The sequence below is a fragment of the Urocampus carinirostris genome, chromosome 17, assembly GCF_059441175.1.
Source record: "Urocampus carinirostris isolate Australia breed hairy pipefish chromosome 17, RoL_Ucar_1.0, whole genome shotgun sequence".
NCBI lineage: Eukaryota > Metazoa > Chordata > Actinopteri > Syngnathiformes > Syngnathidae > Urocampus > Urocampus carinirostris.
Genome location: NC_142365.1, coordinates 14369606 through 14387428, shown reverse-complemented (window position 1 = coordinate 14387428; position 17823 = coordinate 14369606). Strand labels below are relative to the sequence as shown.

At 38.2% G+C, this 17823-nt stretch overlaps 1 protein-coding gene across 3 annotated transcripts in view; it reads left to right on the top strand.

Annotated features, from left to right (window-relative positions):
- LOC148349293 (glucocorticoid receptor-like) overlaps positions 1 to 17823 on the top strand; it is a 71438-nt gene that overhangs the window by 27848 nt on the left and 25767 nt on the right. For all 3 annotated transcript variants that reach the window (XM_088321341.1, XM_088321342.1, XM_088321340.1), the window contains exon 3: positions 16936 to 17108. In XM_088321341.1, the coding sequence (XP_088177467.1) occupies positions 16936 to 17108 (173 nt within the window). The remainder of the gene's footprint in view (positions 1 to 16935; positions 17109 to 17823) is intronic.

Sequence of the window (17823 nt, the reverse complement as noted above, 5' to 3'; positions counted from 1 at the left end):
AAGGAATCTCGTAAGACCCTGATTTCAAAATATCTGGCAGTCCCTAGCTTAGATTTAGCTCATGTTTTTATCAACACAGCCGTATTAGCAAATAGATATCTTGCTTTAACCGCAAAGGACTTAAACAAGAACCTCATTGAAAGATAATGAATTATTGTTCAGATGTCTCTGAGATCTTATTTTGTTGTGTTTTGACAGACCTTGGCCTGGTTTTAGCTTATATTTTTTGCTGAAGCAGCCATTAGCCCTTAATCCAATAACATTGCTTTGTTGGCTAGCTTTGCTTTAGCCATAAAAAAACTTAAAGAGGATTGTGATGTTAAAAAAACGGAAAGATCGTCTCTATTCTGTTCCAGGAGTCCCTGAATTATATTTAGCTCAATTTTTATTTTTTTGCTAATACAGCCGCTAGCCGGATTGGCAAATAGCATCATTTTGGTAGAGAGCTTTGCTTTACCCTTAAGTCATGATTTAAATTGAAATGAAAGATAGTTAGATCATGCCACTGTGATTCCTTTCTGTTTCGTTCTGAGATCGTTTTCTTTCAGTTTGACAAAAAATGAAAACGGTTTGACATGTGGAAATCAGTCACAGAATTGTTTCTAATTTTTTTAAAAATCGCGATTAGAATCCATCTTTGTTAAAAAAAAAAACAACAATCGTGACATGGTATTTTTGCCTTTTTCGCGCGAGGACATTATCGTTCAACTACCTGAAAGAAGAACAAAAAGCTTTTAATTGTTTTGTTTACTGCTCGCTGTGATTTTTATATTTATTTTCGAGAACATTAGAAGGTATTTTTAGAAGCTAATGCTCCCTGTTTTCCATTAAAACAAAATGACTCACTAGATAACCTTTTATTTTTTTGTTTTATTTCCCGCCTTTAAATCATGTTGTTTCTCCTCAAGTTAGCTCGTCAAGATGTCCTGGAGCCACCAGAGATGATTATAAAAATACATTAAAAGAGAGGGTCGATTATTGGCTTTTTTCCCCTCTTATCAAGCTCGTGTCTGCTTATGACGGCCGAATATAAATAGCTCACATGAACTTTATTGTTTACCACAAAAGCATGAGACATTTTTTTTTTCTTTTTTGGTTTTGCTCTCAAACCGGAGCCAAAAAACACAATCGGGACTTTGTAATTTGACCTGTAAGCAAACACATCGCCACGGAAACCAAATGGTAAACAAGTTTAGTGTTGAGTTTGTATTGGTTTCTTCATTTTTTTTATTTTTTCATTTACCCAGCAAAAAGTGAAATAAATTTACTGATTTAGGTATTTATCTGTTTTTGTTTTCATGTTTTTTTTGGTCCTTTTTAAATTCAAGATGTGTGTAGTTGCAGTTGGACTTTTCGTTTTAAATATATATTTAATTTTATTTATTTATTTTCCTCTCTTTTTATCGAAATATAAATCAAGCCCCCACCTCACTTTTTGTTTATAAAAAATCGTGTTATTCCTTAAACATGTATTTCAGGTTGTAAAATGGGCAAATTTCGATGGTTTTTTTTTTAAGTATTGATTTTAAAAAAATAAAATGTTTTTAATTTAATCTGATAGTGTCCATTATGTTGGACTAGAACATTATTATTTTTTTAAAAACATTCTATTATTTTTGATTGGGTTGGTATATTTATAAGTTTTTTTTATGTTATTAATAGTTATATTTCCATATTTTTATTTTTAGTTTCTATTATTTTTATTGTTAACATTTTAAATTGTATTATTATTTAATTGTTTTTTTACTAGGGTCAGTAGATTTATTAGTTGTTTTTTTTAACCGTAAATAATAGATTTAACTTCCAAAGTTTTATTTAAATTTTTATTTGTATTTATTTCTTTATTATTATTATTATTATTATTATTATTATTATTATTGGGTTAATAGATGTATTAATTTTATTTTTACCGTAATTAATTGATTTACTTTTACAGAGATTTCTTTTAGTTTATCTTTATTTTTAATTGTTTTTATTAATTATTATTTTAATGAGGGTTAGAATTATGAAATTGTTTTTTTTTATCAATTTTCTAATTTATTTGAAAAACTGTTTTGACTTTAATTGATTGACATTTCAGGAGTTTTTAATAATTTTAATTTTTAATAATTGATGTATTCATTTATTCTTAGGGTTGTTATTGTTTTTTTTCTTTTTTTAATTTTTCAATTACCGTAAGGTTTAGGGTTAGTAGATCTTTGTTTTTCAAATAATTTTATTGTTTATTTTTCATCAATCTTTAAAAAAAAAAAATTAACCGTAATTATTCAAATTACATTTCCAGAAGTAATAAAAAAACATACAGACATATAATATGAGGTGTCCATTAGGTTGGAGTTAAACATTGTAAATTTAATTTTTTATTAAATTTAACGTTTCTATTTTATATATTCTTATTCTTTATTTTTGGTCAATTTAGTTTTTTTTATTAATATAGTTATTCATTTATTATGCTAGAATAGACCACCACAATGGCCTTGATTTATTTTAAAAATCTAGCCTGTATTTTTTATTATTTATCTATTCATCATGTTGTTATTTATCCCCAAAATAAAAAAATTAAGCCCGTATATTTCATTTGTTTTTTTATAGAGCCTGAATCAAACAAGCACGTTCATTTGTATTGGTCCGTTTTGGGATTACTCTGGTAATGTCCTGAATGTCCTGTTTGATAATTTCTGTTCAGACAGAAAAGGTGGGAGGACGTCCATTAGTCAGTCTTCTGCAAGCGTTTGTTCCGCGACTCCCACTTGCTCGTTTGCTCATCTTCTTTGTCGGACGTTAGCTTCGGAATCGTCTGCATTTTTCCATCTTCAATTGATTCCTCTATTTAAAATTCGTAAAGCCCAATAAATAGGTTTATATAACGTGTTCACTGTTTCCCATGGAATTTTGTGAGACCCCGGTGGGTGGACAGTCTTGGGGGGTCCGGGGTGGCATCAGTCTTTTCTGAAAGTAGTATTTAGGAACACTGTGGTTTGGAGCCATTAGTATTATAAAAAAGAGTCCAAATTAAGATTGTTTTTTCTGCTTGGACTCATTTTTATTCCTCGCGATCAGTTCCTTTGCTAAATGTGCTGCTCCCTCCACAGACCAACCCACCCTAATGCTCAGTGAAGGAAAACACACCTATTAACCAATCAACCAATAACCCAAAAGTGAGAAAAAAGGACAAAAAAGGTGCATACAGTGGCGTTTGCGATCTTTTTAAAATTAAAAATACTAAAGTTTTTTGATTTTGCATTACTATATATTTATACAAACTGTATATTTTGCTAATACAAGTTAATGTCGCCCTAGTGGGACCGATAAGATCCTAATGGCCCGCCAGGGTTTTTATATGGTATGGGAAAACCTAGTGTTAGCTTGCGCGTGCTTCATATGAATTTGTTTCAGGTGATGCATGCTTCATTCTTTAGCTTAATAGCGAAAGTTTCACACGAGAAATATGTTTATTTATGAAGGATCGGCGGCATGGCCAGGGGCAGTTTGTGCGTTCAGCTTTTGATTCGATGCATTTTTAATATTCCAAAGGAAAATCATGTGAGTGGTATAATTTAAGCTGAAGCTAATTAGTGAACATCGGCAGAACGGTGCAAAGAACTTGTTGGAAATCATGAAAAACGACAGTCTTGCTACTTTGGTCAGCAATGCAGTCGAAATGGGTGAAAACTTGTGAAAAAATAATAAATGTAAAATGAAAGAGGATTTAAGCTCATTCTAGCATATTTATGTTAGCAACGGGCGATATAATGATAATAGATTGTGAAGGACCTAATCAGGATCCTGAAAATGGGAAGATCCGTTGATTGTCCCTAGTTACAATTCTATTCCGGCAGTCCCTGGCCTGGATTTAGGTCATATTTTTGCCAACACAGCCATTAGATTAGCCGCATAAGCAAGGAGACAGGGGCGGCAATGGCTTAGGAGGTAGAGCGATCGTCTTGGGATAAAGAGATCGCAGTTCGAATCCCGGCTCTTCCGTGTTACATGTCGAAGTGTCCTTGGGTAAGACACTGAACCCTTAATACCACCAATAAGCAGGTTAGCGCCTTACATGGCTGCACGGCCGCTATTGGGAAATGTGAAGCACAATGTAAAGTGCTTTGGGAAGTCTTGACTTGAAAAGCGCTATATAAATGCAAATCATTTCATTTCATTTTACATCACTTTAGTGGCAAGTTTTGCTTTAGCTATAACAGACTTTGTGATCTGAAAACATTAAAACATCGCAAGATCCTTTCGATTCCTGGCCTAAATTTAGCTCAATATTGGCTAACGCAGAAACAGGCCACACTATCATATAGATTTGCTTTGTTGGCTAGCCCCACTTTAGCCGTGAATAACTTAAAACAGGATTTTTTTTCTTACAAAATTAAAAGATCGTTAGATAGATCGTCTCTATTCTATTCAGCAAGTGCTTGGCCCGGATTTAGCTTATATCTTTAATAACTCATCTGCTAGCCACATTAGCAAATAGCTCTGATTGTGATCTTATTAAAAAAAATGGAAGGACCAATCTCTTGCCTGGATTTAGCGCATATTTTTGCTAACACAGCCATTTGTTGCATGAGCGAATAACATCACTTTAGTGTCTAGCTTTGCTCTAGCCATAAACGACTTTAAGAATATCTTAATTTTTAAAAAAAATCAAAGATTGCTACATAGTCTCTGTTACAGGAATCCCTCGCCTGGATTTAGTGTTCATTTTCGCTAATACAATAGCTAGCCGGATAGATAGATAGATAAATAGATAGATAGATAGGTACTTTATTCATCCCCGTAGGGAAATTCCAGCAGTATCCTTGTGTTGAAAATAAAACAATAATAAAGTAAAAGGAATATAATACATAAATACCCAATGTAACGTGTTGATATAGAGTATTTAAATAGTGCTACATAAAATACACACTGTAATAAAAAATAGGGTAATATGCAATGTGGGTGTGTGGTTTAATGTGGGCTTTTACTCCCCCGGGTGGAGTTTAAGAGCCTCATGGCACGAGGAAGAAATGATCTCCTCAGTCTGTCCGCGGAACAAGACTGTATAAGACTGGATAAGCAAATAGCATATATTTAGTGGCTAGTTTCTTTTTAGCAGTAAAGGACTTAAATACGATTGTTATATAAAACAATTTTTAAAAAGTTTTTTGTTTTTAATTTCTTTTGTGTTCGTGCATTATTATTAAATAAAAATGAGCTGAACCGTAGCTTTCACAGTATTTTTCGCAACATTATTTTTTCATTTTTTTCCCTTTTTTTTATTCTAGCTGTCCCTTTCCCAGGTGATTAACCTCACAAAAAGGAAACATTAAAGTGGACTCACCATTGCTGGAATTAATAATACATTTTTAAAGTGCAATCGATGGTTGTGTCATAAGCATGTTGTAACACCAAGACCGGATGAGTCACTAAAATGCTCTTTGGAAATTCTCTTTGATCAAACCACTTTTTGCAACTTGCTTCTACTTGTCAAAAAAGAAAAACAGGAAAAGGTAACCAAACCCTACCCTAATTACCCCTATCCACCAACTCTTAACCATACCACTATCCTTAGCCCAGCTCCAGCCCTACCTTTACCTTAACCCTAACCCAGAATGTCAAGCATACGGCCCACAGGCTTTGTTTGATGATTTAATCTGGCCTTTCATACATTTCAGCGTATGTCATAAAAGACATGTGTCTCTTGGTCATTTCTATCAAAAGTTATGCTTTTTAAAATAAATAGAAACCAAATGCTCTCTCTGGTTGTTAGAGGGCAGTGAATATGTGATAGACCCTGCAGTGCAGACTGAACAAGAAATTACATTTCGCAACGTGATGTGTCCATCTAGAACGGTGTACCTGCGTACTAGGCGACTGGGTTTAGGTGCGGAGAGCGACCATATCGCAATGGCAATCGAGGGGGGACGGGTCACGGACTAAGGTATAGTCGCTATCGGGGTAAGAAAGAGACGGGCTGACTGGCATCCGAGAGGACCAGCAGCGGTACGGAATGGACCGGGCGGCAATGCCACAAATTGATTGAACGCGATACCTCGAACCCTGCTGCACGCGTGCTAGGCGACAGCTAGCCCGACTCGCGTCAACACCCCCCTCCGTTACGTTCTATGCGCCGGACGGGCCAGACGCAGGGAGAATACTCTCAGCTTTAGCATGCCCAGCTCCTTTATTTTGTATTTCTTTTTATTTCGAACCAGTTCGACGATAAAGGCAAAAATTGTATATTTATTCATGGCTCCCTCTTGAGTTCGTATAGCGTGGTAAGCTGGTTCAGGTGTGAAACTGTATTCACTCAACTGTTAAAATAAACCAGTTAACGCATTCAGTGCCCACATGAACATATTTTTTGTACATAGTTTGTAAATGAATGCGTTATTCTAAGAAAAGATCGCTTGTAAGGCTACTAAAGTAGTCTGAGTGATAAACGATAATGCTGAAAAACAAAGCTTGAATTTGCAGTTGAAATTGTTTTACTTGTCCAGCCCACCTGAGAACAAAAAGCAAGAGTGGCATTACTTTTCCGTAACACTGATACAATACAGTACTACTTCAATTATCGCAATTAATGAGGGGCAGAACCCCCACGAAATGTGAAACCCTATAAGTTAGTGACGCCCCTTCATAAAAGCTCAAAGGTTCAAACTTACCTCGAGATGACGTCCTAACCGACTGAGAGTACATGACCATAACAAAATAACAACTAGAGATCTACAAATAAAAACACAGAATTGGGGTTAAATAAATGGTCTTACAGAAGTAGAAAAAAAATGGAGGGTTTATCCTTTCAGCGTAAAAAAGTGATTTAAAGAGCGGCCTGCTAGCTGCACCCTAGCATTGGGTATCCTGGAATTGATTAAAACACAACCCTCTCGAACGTAGCAGTTTCCCACAAGTTGTAGCTCCAGGTTATCCGTTTTGATAGGTAATGGATCCGACATTGGTGAGATACAGGCTCGAAAGGAGTAGCTTTTGAGAGTTGTTACATAGCCTAGCTTCAGTAGGCTGGACCTGCGAGACTGCCATTGCCCTCTCACCCGTTGCCGCCTCAGTCTCTTACCGGACCCGGTCAGTGTTCCCTCTAAGCTGCGCGTGTGCGCAATTGCGCACTGCGCGCACATTCTCAGCGCACAAGAAAATCTAGCCAGCGCACAAAAATGAGGGCTCAAAATTACTAATTAAGAAGTCAAAGTTACAGTGCAAAAAACACGGGTTCCCCTTACATTGTGTCCTAAATGCGGTATTTTTAAGTCGAGTCGAAGTAGAACGAAGTGGAGTAAAGTTAGTATAGTTTGTTGAGAACCGGCTTCTTCGGCTCGGCCGACTAAAAGGAACCGGCTCTTTTGGGTCTTAAACGGCTCTTCAGTTTGTTTTTGCTTCTTTAATCCCAACATGACCAAATATTATGTAAAATTATGCACAAAATGACTTAAAGGAAGGGGGGAATGGAACAAAAAAGAAAAAAATACCTTAATGAAAAAGTAGTGAAAAGCTGAGAAAAAAAGGAAACAAAAGGAAGAAAAAAAAGAAGGAAACATTTAGAAAAAAAAGCCAGAAAAAAAGTAAAGAAAGAAATGTAGGAAAAAAAAAGTAAATGGAGAACCAAAAGAAAAATGTAACAGCTCGGAAAAAATAAACACAATGAGATTTTTTTTAAAGGAATTTTTAAAAAAGGTAGAAAAAAAGAAGATAAAGTTTGTGTTGTGTTCAAATAATTTCCAATTATATCAAGTAAATCTTGTTGCCAACATTGTACTTCCACTAAAAAATGTGATTGAGTACAGTTCTGTATCTTACAACCGACTAAATAAGCCCCATAAAATGTTAATATTATGCGACAAAATATATCAGGAAATAAAAAGAAATGGATATCTTGTGAAAGAATTGTAAAAATAAATGACGTTTGTAGGCCGTACAACCTTTGCAATAGTACATGAGTCAATTCATTCAAAAGAGAGAAATAATTTTGCATTGCCGGAAACTCAGCAAAATGTAACGTGATGTCAAGTTTTGGACATGTTTGATCATTAATTATCTTGCCACACTTGGGATTATGGTTGCTCACTGTTGTTTCAAGCGTTGCTCACCGATTTTGTGTGAACGCTCAGACCCCTGGAAAATTAGAGGGAACATTGGACCCGATAAACAATCCACGGCGGTTGATCCCAATTTCTCTGCGCACTTGTGACTTTCCTTAGAGTCCTATTTAATTGATGAATTTCTTTCCAATTTAAGAAATCTGTTGAAATGCTAGCCGTAGCTGTAGCCTTCCTTCTCAGTTTGTTTCGGTTGGACACATTGACTCGCAGCCATACGATTCGATTCAAATTCCGCGAAGCAGTGAACCAGTGACAACCGAACTGGAGGTCGCGGGGTGTCTTTTTATTACCGATTCCCAATTTTCAAAAAACAGAATCAACAGTCGGTATGTAATTAATACATGAATGTGCGCAGGGACATCGGCGAGTGAAAACGAAATGAGGGCTAATAAGGGCGCTAGGGGAAATGGATGCTGTGCGCCTCAGGCCTCGGTCATCCGTCTGGTTTAAACGACACAAAGTGGCAGCCGCAAATTGGATCTGCGGGGAGCAGCTCAACCTTCCCTGCCTGCTATTATTTATATATTTATAGGTACATGTATATGAATATATGTGTATAAATACAATTATATGTTTATATATAACACAAATACATATTTAGCATTAAAAGCCTAGCAAAGAATCCTCTAGTGAGACAGAATTCAGAAGTTAGAAGCTAAATTATTTATCGTAACAAGCGTTTAAAAAAACGTTTTTAGCTAGGAGATGCTAGCTAGCTAAGATCTTTCCTAGCTACAGTAAGTATCCTGAAATAGTGGATTCTTTTGACGAAAGCTAGTTTTTCAGCACATTCTATTTTACTGTGTGACGTTTGATGATTTGATCAAATGTATTGAATAATAATGTCAGAGGCTCTGTACCATTCCAACAAATACACCATTTAAAATTTGTCTTCTGTAGTCACGTTGAGGCCTATTTTGACCAGCATTTTTGTCATAACTTATGGTTTCAAAACAAGGTGTGAACAGATATACTCTGTAAAGATATCACTAAATACTGAAAACAAGAAGGATACGGATGTATTAAAGGCAGTGCCCTACGTGTGCAGAGATTTACTTACCCCTATCAAATTTCTCTGGGTGCTTGGCTGGTGTTTCTGGGTGTTTACAGTTTGTTTTGTGGGTTTTCATCATAAAGTGTCTGAACAGTGAGCATAGATTGTTTAATGAGCTTCCATATAAAGGATTCCTCAGAGACATACAGCCAAAATGGAGTCTGTTGGTGTACCACCGTGAGTGTAAACGGTAGTTGATACATTGCACTGTTTTTATTGGGACAAACATGTTGCTTGTGTTATTTCGACTTTGCATACTTTAAAATCTGAAAGTTACAGAGTAGATTCCTTTGGCTTTTACTTAATCTCCGAAGCCGAAAGTACTCATGCTAAGATCTGACTCGCCAACCATACGTTCCTGACCCCTGGTCTAGAGGCTTATAGTTAGCATGCTAACACCCCACAGGTTTTGTTGGCTATCAATTAACCTTTTGAATATCCTTCCCTTGTAAAGCATTTCGACTGACATTTTAAAACCCACAAAAACTTCATGATGTTAATGAAAAGGTATTCCGGGTCTCCATGGCAATGTGCCGTCGGATTTTTGTTACCTTATAAACTACCCAGCGACGACATTAGCACATGTCGCTACGCTAACGAGCTCGCATTTTTGCCGCTTGACTTCGGGTGAGCGCTCCCGAATAATCCCAATGACGGTAAAGGATCATCGGAATGACAGTCGAGAGAGAGAGGGGGGCTAGATTATATGATCACATGAAGGCCGTGTAAAACAAAATTTAGTAGACTGTTTATCCTATTTATTTATTTTGTCCTATTGTCAACCTACCCTAATTATTGTTTTGTGTCCTTTCCGAGCCCCATCATAATTATCGTTTTGTCCTATGAGCACCATATCCTAGCTAATCTTTTAGTCCTATTCGCATCCTAAACCATTTTTTGTTTTTTTTAATTTTTATTTATTTTATTTTTTTTGTCCTATTTATGCCCCATCCTATTTATTCATTTTTTCCTATTCGGCCTATCCTATTTATCCTTTTTGTGCTATTCCTGTGTCTTTTTTATTCTTTTTGTCCTATTTGCACACTATCCTAACTAATCTTTTGGTCCTGTTCGCACCCTTTCTTATTTTTCTTTTTGTCCTGTTTGTGCCCGACCCTGTTTATTCTTTTTGTATTGTTATCTTGGATCATACGATCACGTTAAGGCCGTCTAAAACAAAAGAAGCTTTGTCTGGACACAACAACAACAAACGAACACGATTATACTCCCTGACTTATATTTAGTTGACAATGCTTTTTATTCTTTTTGTCCTATTCATGCCCTACCCTATTTATTATATTTCTCCTATTTGCGCACTACCCTATTTATTCTTTTTGTCCTATATGCACCCTATCCTATTTATGTTTTAGTCCTATTCACACTCTATCCTATTTATTCTTTTTGTCCTATTTGCGCACTATCCTATTTATCCTTTTTGTCCCATTTGCACCGTCGCCCATTTATTCTTTTTCTTTGATTTGCGCCCTATCCTTTTGGATCATACAAGCAAGTAGAGGCCGTGTAAAACAAAAGAGGCTTTATGTCAAATGACACAACAATAAACGGGACAGAAACAAGCGAGGCGAGTGTGCTCGTCCCCGGGTAGTTGAGTCGGATAATCCCGGGAATCGGCCCGACCTCCCGCAGGAACAGCTCCCACCATTGGGCCTACACTAAAAGAAAAAGTGAGTGGGAGGAGTGAGGGAGCGCTAATATTATTACGTAACAGATGGGGTGGTTGGGGGCGGGGGGTGGTTAGTGAGCGTTGTTGTGATGCAGAAAGAGGAAGAGGGGAAAAAAGCGAGCTACTGTAAAAGAGTGAAATGTGTTTTTCTGGCGGTTTCGATTCCGTGTGTTGCAATCGTGACAAAGTTCAACAGGATTAGAACTCTTGGAAAGTATTGGTTTTTGTATTTGTGATTAGTACTCCTGTTTAGATATTGATATGGAATATCCGCCCCAAAACGACAGTAGTGATTTTCCAATCTGCTATCGCTTATGCATCTATCTACCTAGAAAGCTAGCTAGCTAAATAGCTAGATATGAGACCGCTAAATGCTAGATAGAAAGCTATCTAGTTTTCTACCTACCTATCTTATCTCATCCGATTCTATTCGCCCTAACCTATTTATTCTATTTAGCCCATTCGCCCTGTCCTATTAATTATTTTTGTCCTATTCTTCCACCGCTTATCCTCAGCATGGTCGCCGGGTCATGAAGCCCATTCTAGTTATCTTTGGGCAGTGGGCAGGGGACACCCTGAACCTATTCTTTCCATTCTATCCGCCCAATTTATTTTTTCGATTCATTTTATTTTCCCAATTCAATTCAAGTCAAGTCATTTTTATTTGTATAGCCCTTAATCACAAAGAATCTCTAAGGACTGCACAGACCAGATTATTGCAAACCACAGACTATTATTACACCATCCCCTGATCTAAAACCTACATGAGGGCAAGGAAAAACTCAAAAACCTCAACATAGATAGATAGATAGATAGATAGATAGATAGATAGATACTTTATTCATCCCCGAAGGGAAATTCACTTTTCCAGCAGCATCCCTGAGCTGAGAACAATCAAAAATAACACGAGAGCTGCTGGAGTGGCTGCCATTCGTGACGGCGCCGGAGAAACGATTCAATTTGAATCATGTACAAACAAACAAACAATTGAATCATGTACAAGAAACGATTCAATTTGAATCATGTACAAACAAACAAACAATTGAATCATGAGGAAAATGAAGAAACCTTGAGAAGGGACAGCACATCAGGTAATCCCCCTTCCAGGATGACCAGCCTGCAACGGATGTTGCAATAACAAACAGTAAATAGATATTGTCAACATAAAATACAGGTTATTTATATGCTATAGAATAGAAGTTTGTTTTAAGCCTAGATTCGCCCTTTCTAATGATTTTTTTTCATTCTATTTTCCCTACTCTATTACTTCTATCCTATATGTTCTATTCTATTTATTCTTTCCTAATTATTCCATAGTCCTATCCACCCTGTACTATTTATTTATTGTTGTCGTCTGTTGTTGCACTACTCTATGTATACTTTTTCTTTTTATTCTATTTCTCCTATTCACTCGTTCTTTTTATTTCATCTGTCCTATTCTTTCTATCCCATTTATTCTTCGGCTCAAAATATTATCTATTTTCTCTCCAGCAGCATCTAAGATATCCTAATTAATACAACCAACCTTTAGAACATGGGTGTCAAACTCATTTTAACTCGGGGGCCCGCACGATAGAACAAACATTCTCTCGGGGGCCGGAAAAAGGAAGAGAGAGCAAACGAAGGTAAAAAGACACAGAGAAAGAGACAAAGAGGAACGAAGAATGATAAAAAGAGAGACAGGGAGAGTGAAAGAGAGAGATGAAGAGTGAGAGAGAGAGAGAGAGAGAGAGAGAAAGAGAAAGAGAAAGAGAAAAAGTGAAAAAGAGAGAAAGAGAGAAAGAGAGAGAGAGAAACAACGTCAACGTCTTTGTGAGATGCATATGGCTTTGGCAACACGAAGTGGACATATTTCAACCCGCAGCTCGTTTTTCCTCTTGCGCTTCCCTCAGCGTTGTCTCGCTTGGATTCAATCCTTTAGCGGGCCTAATCTGGCTTGCGGTCCGCCCATTTGACACCCCTGCTTTAGAATGATTGAGCTTTACACAAACCTGTCTCTTGTAACGCGAAAGAAAGAGGAGCTGTAATGAAAATCCGGTTCAGATGTAAGAAAATAATCATAGTAAAGTCAGCATTTATTGATCTGAAAGGTAACCGTGTTCTATTTAGATAATGGAAGAACTCGTTTTCATTGCTGTCCCCTCAATGTTTCATCTCCCGTAACTTATTCAAGTTCTCATTTATGTCAGCGAGCACCTGAACCTCGAAACAACTCCACTGGGTCAAAATTGTGAGTACGTTGATCTATTTTCAACCTGAATGCATCACTGTGTCCCTAAACGCAACGCGAGGGTTTATACTGTAATAAAAGCAGTGTTCAATTGCTGCGCACGGGGGTTAACTTGACCAGCATTTTTTCGCACGTGTTACGTAAGAGGGGCGCATTTTTTCAATGAGTTTCCTGCTGGCCGGGGCCAACCCCCGTCATCTGTTTACACCATCTCCGCCACGGTTGTATATCGTCGGATTCCTGGCAAAGGGAAAGGGCCTCCTTCCCCTTTGGCGTGCGCTGAAGAAGTCACGGTCCTCCGCGGTCTGACACTTAGGTTCTTTAGCCGCGCTTCTGTTTATATAAGCTAGCTTGCGACGTCCTTCCGAGTCGAGCTGTGGCTTTTGAAAGCAGAGGATTGCTTGAACAGAGTCAACCCTCAATACAACGTGGGTTCATTTTACAATGACTTTGATGGTGCATTGTTTTCTGCCTTCTGATTGTACACGTACGGAAACAGTTTGCAGAATTGAAGTAACGTTTGTCGATAAAAGGTTCTAAATGACAAAAGTATTTCATTGTAAAAATACAGTACTGTCACAAATTGTGGCCAGAACCACCCACCACATCTGGAAAATTGCAAGGTATCCACCCCTCATTGTTAACATGTACACTGCCGGCCCCCACTCACACCAATAGTCGACTAGGGATAATGGATCTTGGTCACACAGTTGCTGTTTATTTTAAGTGCGGGGGGAATGGAAAAACAGCAGGCATCACATAACTCTCCGTAATTGTTGCCTGGGGATAATAGATCGTGTTTGCACTGTTGCTGTTCATTTTTGTTGGAAATAAACAGAAAAATAGACCATGAATGACACACATTTGTTCTCTCGCCCGGGCGCTCACAGCAATAGTCGACTAGGGATAATGGATCGTGGTTGCTCGGTTACTGTTCATTGTTTGTGTACTGTAACTCAATGCTAAATCTATTCTACCCTGGTCCTACTGGAAGGGGGATTACCACTTGTGAGGCCCCTTCTCAAGGTTTCTTTTTTCCTCACGCTGAGGTTTTGAGTTTTTCCTTGCCCGCATGTTGGTTCAAGATCAGATAATGTTGTAATTGTAATCCTGTGCAGTCCTTTGAGACATTTTTGTGATTACGGGCTATAAAAATAGATGTGACTTGACTTGACTAGGAGGAAAGAAGGGGATTAAAAAAAACATGAATTACCCAAATTTGCCTTCTTGTCCCCTGCTCACAGCAATTGTCAACTGGGGATAATAGATCATGGTCGCTCCGGTACTTTTTCAGTTTAGTTGAAAAGTATGGAAATATAGACCATTAATGACACAAATTTGATTTCTCGGCCACCGCTCTCAGGCGTAGTCGACCGGGGATAATGGAGTATGGTCACATGGTTGCTGTTCATTTTAAGTGAAAAATCCAAAAAAAAACCACACAAAACTAATTTGCTCTCTCAGCCCCTTCTCACAGCTGGGGATAATGGATGATGGTCGCACCGGTGCTGTTCATTTTAGGAGGAAAGAATGGGGGGAAAAAACACGGATGACCCTGATTTTCTCTCTCGTCCCCTGTTTACAGCAATAGTCAAGTGGGGGTGTAATGGATCATGGTCGCATGGGTGAAAGAACTGGAAAAAAAAGGGAGCCAGGCCCGACAAAAGTGCGCGCTACCAGTCATCGCTTGTAGCAATATGCGATCAAGACTTTGCGAGTCGGCGATTTAAAACTGTATTTTTTATTCTGAATTTTTTTGCTATGGGTTCCAAGGCTTGTAGTGATGCCCAAAGGTAGAAGCAAAAACATAATAACCATGGAAATGGAGCTTGTGATTATCAAAGAGGCACATTGATCGCCACGGCATTAAAGTTGCCCTGCCGTAACCAATCGAAAATACGGAATGTTATCAAAAATAAGGATCTTTGTCATAGGGCTAGCACGAGTTAAATTTCCAGCATCGGCAAAAACTGCAATTAGCGCCAGAAAAAAACTTTGCCTTGTCGACTTGATTACATTTAAGGAGGGAAGTTGAGCAAATTGGCAAAGTGCCAGCATGTGGCGAAGGTATGTCAGGTAGTTGCAGGTGCGCACGTTGTCAATATAGTATATCATCATCGCTATGCGGCGCCTAATGGGAATGTTCTGTACGTTGCTAGCTCGCTAATGATGACAGACTTATAATTTGACACGCGTGCCCTGATAGCGACACGGCTCTTGTTGTCCCTTATGACTTTGCTCTCATTATTCCACACAACGTACACACCAAGAAAACCAACCCTCATTTTTCACAGAGGTTGCGTTATAAAAGAAAACAGGATAAGTAAAATCTGTACAGAACTGTGTTTTTTTTTTCCGCTATTCATGTAAACCCCCAATAGGTCTGATAAAAACAATGAAATAACAAAATAGTATCAGGTTAGTTCTACTCATGTGTAATATATGTGCATATGATTAAATAATATTATAAATTATTATACATATACATGTCAATTTCCCTTCAGAGCCCCCCCCTCTCAGCAGAGTGGACTGGGGATAATGGATTGTGGTCTCACCGTTGCTGTTCATTTTAGGTTAAAAATCCAGAAAGAAAGAACATGCATGACACATTGGCTCTCTCTGGTGACGCTCTTGGCAATAGTTGACTGGAGATATGCTCGACTGGGCCAAAGGCGTTATGGGAGGTAGTTCAACAAAAAGCAATCTAGCATTTTATATGACATCCACTAATAACAAATTAACATCTTCTATTAATCACTTCCCTATTTTTAATAAAGGCACGATCTCAATTTGTTATGGCCATATTCCTTAGCAAGGGTATGGATGCATGTGCCCTCTTCATATTTTTTACAATCACAAGCTTTATCATCTTCTTGCCTCTCTTTTTTGCATCACTGCAAGTCTTGGGACCTACTGCTAAATGAAGTTCCTACCCCAAGATTCTTAACTGAACTGAGAGAGAAATGCATTGAGGGAAGTAGTCAAGCCAATGGTGAATCAGCATTTTTTTTTAATGTCATCGACCAGTGTTGTCGACCAAAAGCAGTCAGGTATCTTAGGGGAAAAAATTCGGATTACGATTTTGGGCACGCGAAATAAGTTTATGTTGTATTATGGAGAAAATGCTGGTTGAAAATGTGTCTTATTTTCATTGTGCTGTAATGCCAACATATAGCAGACGAGCATTTTATAGGACTTCAACCAAAAGCAGACAGGCTAAGTCCACACTCGAAATAAGTTGTTGTTGATGTTCTATATTATTAAAACGCTGTAAAGTGGGGCAGAAAAAGCATCTTATTCCACTTTAAAGTGAAAATGTCCCTAGCTGCGGTCGCCGTATCCTGGAGTGGTCTAATTCAGTGGTACACATTCTTTCCCGTGCCACGGACCATTTTAATGTCTGACAAAAGTCTCCCTGCATTAACAATGTGGTACCATGATTAAAAATAGCGTGAAGATAAGATAAATCAAATGCCTTTTCCTCTGTTATCTACATCCTTAGTGGTTAGGCATTCTCACCGCCGCTATCCGGGTTCGATGCCCATTGTAACCAATGTTCAAATGTTGTCAGCGATATTTTTCGGCCATTGCTCGAACCCTGTGTATAACGCGCACCCAAACTTTGAGTTTTTTGGGGGTAAAACGAGTCTTAATGGGGTATAAGCAAAAATATAAGACCACTTGGTTTCTTTCTGTGCCCGCCTGGTGATTGCAGACCTCTGGTCTACTATATTAGAAAAAGCTTTCCTCCTAATATATTTTGAAGAACCTCAGATGATTATCACCTTAACATCTCAACCAAAACATCATGTATTCGTCCCACACTAGCATACGTCAACGTGAACCTATCTTCTTCTTTGGTTTCTAGTTCCGCCTCCAGAGTCGTGGCAGAAGCCGGCAGCTCCCTGGTGCAAGGTCCAGCCAAATCCAACGGGCAAAGCCACAAAGTTTGCCTGGTGTGTTCGGACGAAGCCTCCGGATGCCACTACGGGGTGGTCACCTGCGGAAGCTGCAAGGTTTTCTTCAAGAGGGCCGTAGAAGGTTGGTGTGCTTCTCAAGTGCACGCTAGCGCACCCTCTTTTCCACCAAGCGCTGCATATAATGTCTAATTACCATATTTTCCGGACTATTAGGCGCAACTAAAAACTTCAATTTGGCAGGAAATTAAAAAAAATGCGCCTTATAATACACCACAGAATACGGGGCGGGGCATAAGGTTGGAATTGCATACGGTAATTATGGGTAGGCGTTATACAAGGTTTTACCGTTGTACAGTATTCGAGCTATTATTGATCAAATCGCTAAACATTGCTGACCCTAAATGGCAAACTTAAACCTTATGTGTTAAGGTCTCCTGTGACCAGTTTCAAGGTTATGAAATGTAATACCGAATATGTCTCAGGGGCCATACAATCAAATTAGAATGGGAATATATGATTATGGATGCATACGATGCTCTTTGGATGTTGTATTTACAATATTCGGTGATTGGCCTTTCTTTTTGGTGGTCAGGACTGAATCAGACCCCTGGTCATAATTGATCCGCTAATGGTGCTAACATAATATGAGGATTAAATTGCATTGATTTATATGCAATGGGAATCGCACCCGAGTAATGGTGGTGACAGTGCTGACACTTCACCACTGGACGACCAGTGGTACAAATGGCATTTGACAGGGCTTTAGAACTTCTTTCATTATCACACTCTTTTTACTCACCATGCCACAACACTGATTTGCATAGTGCATTCTAATT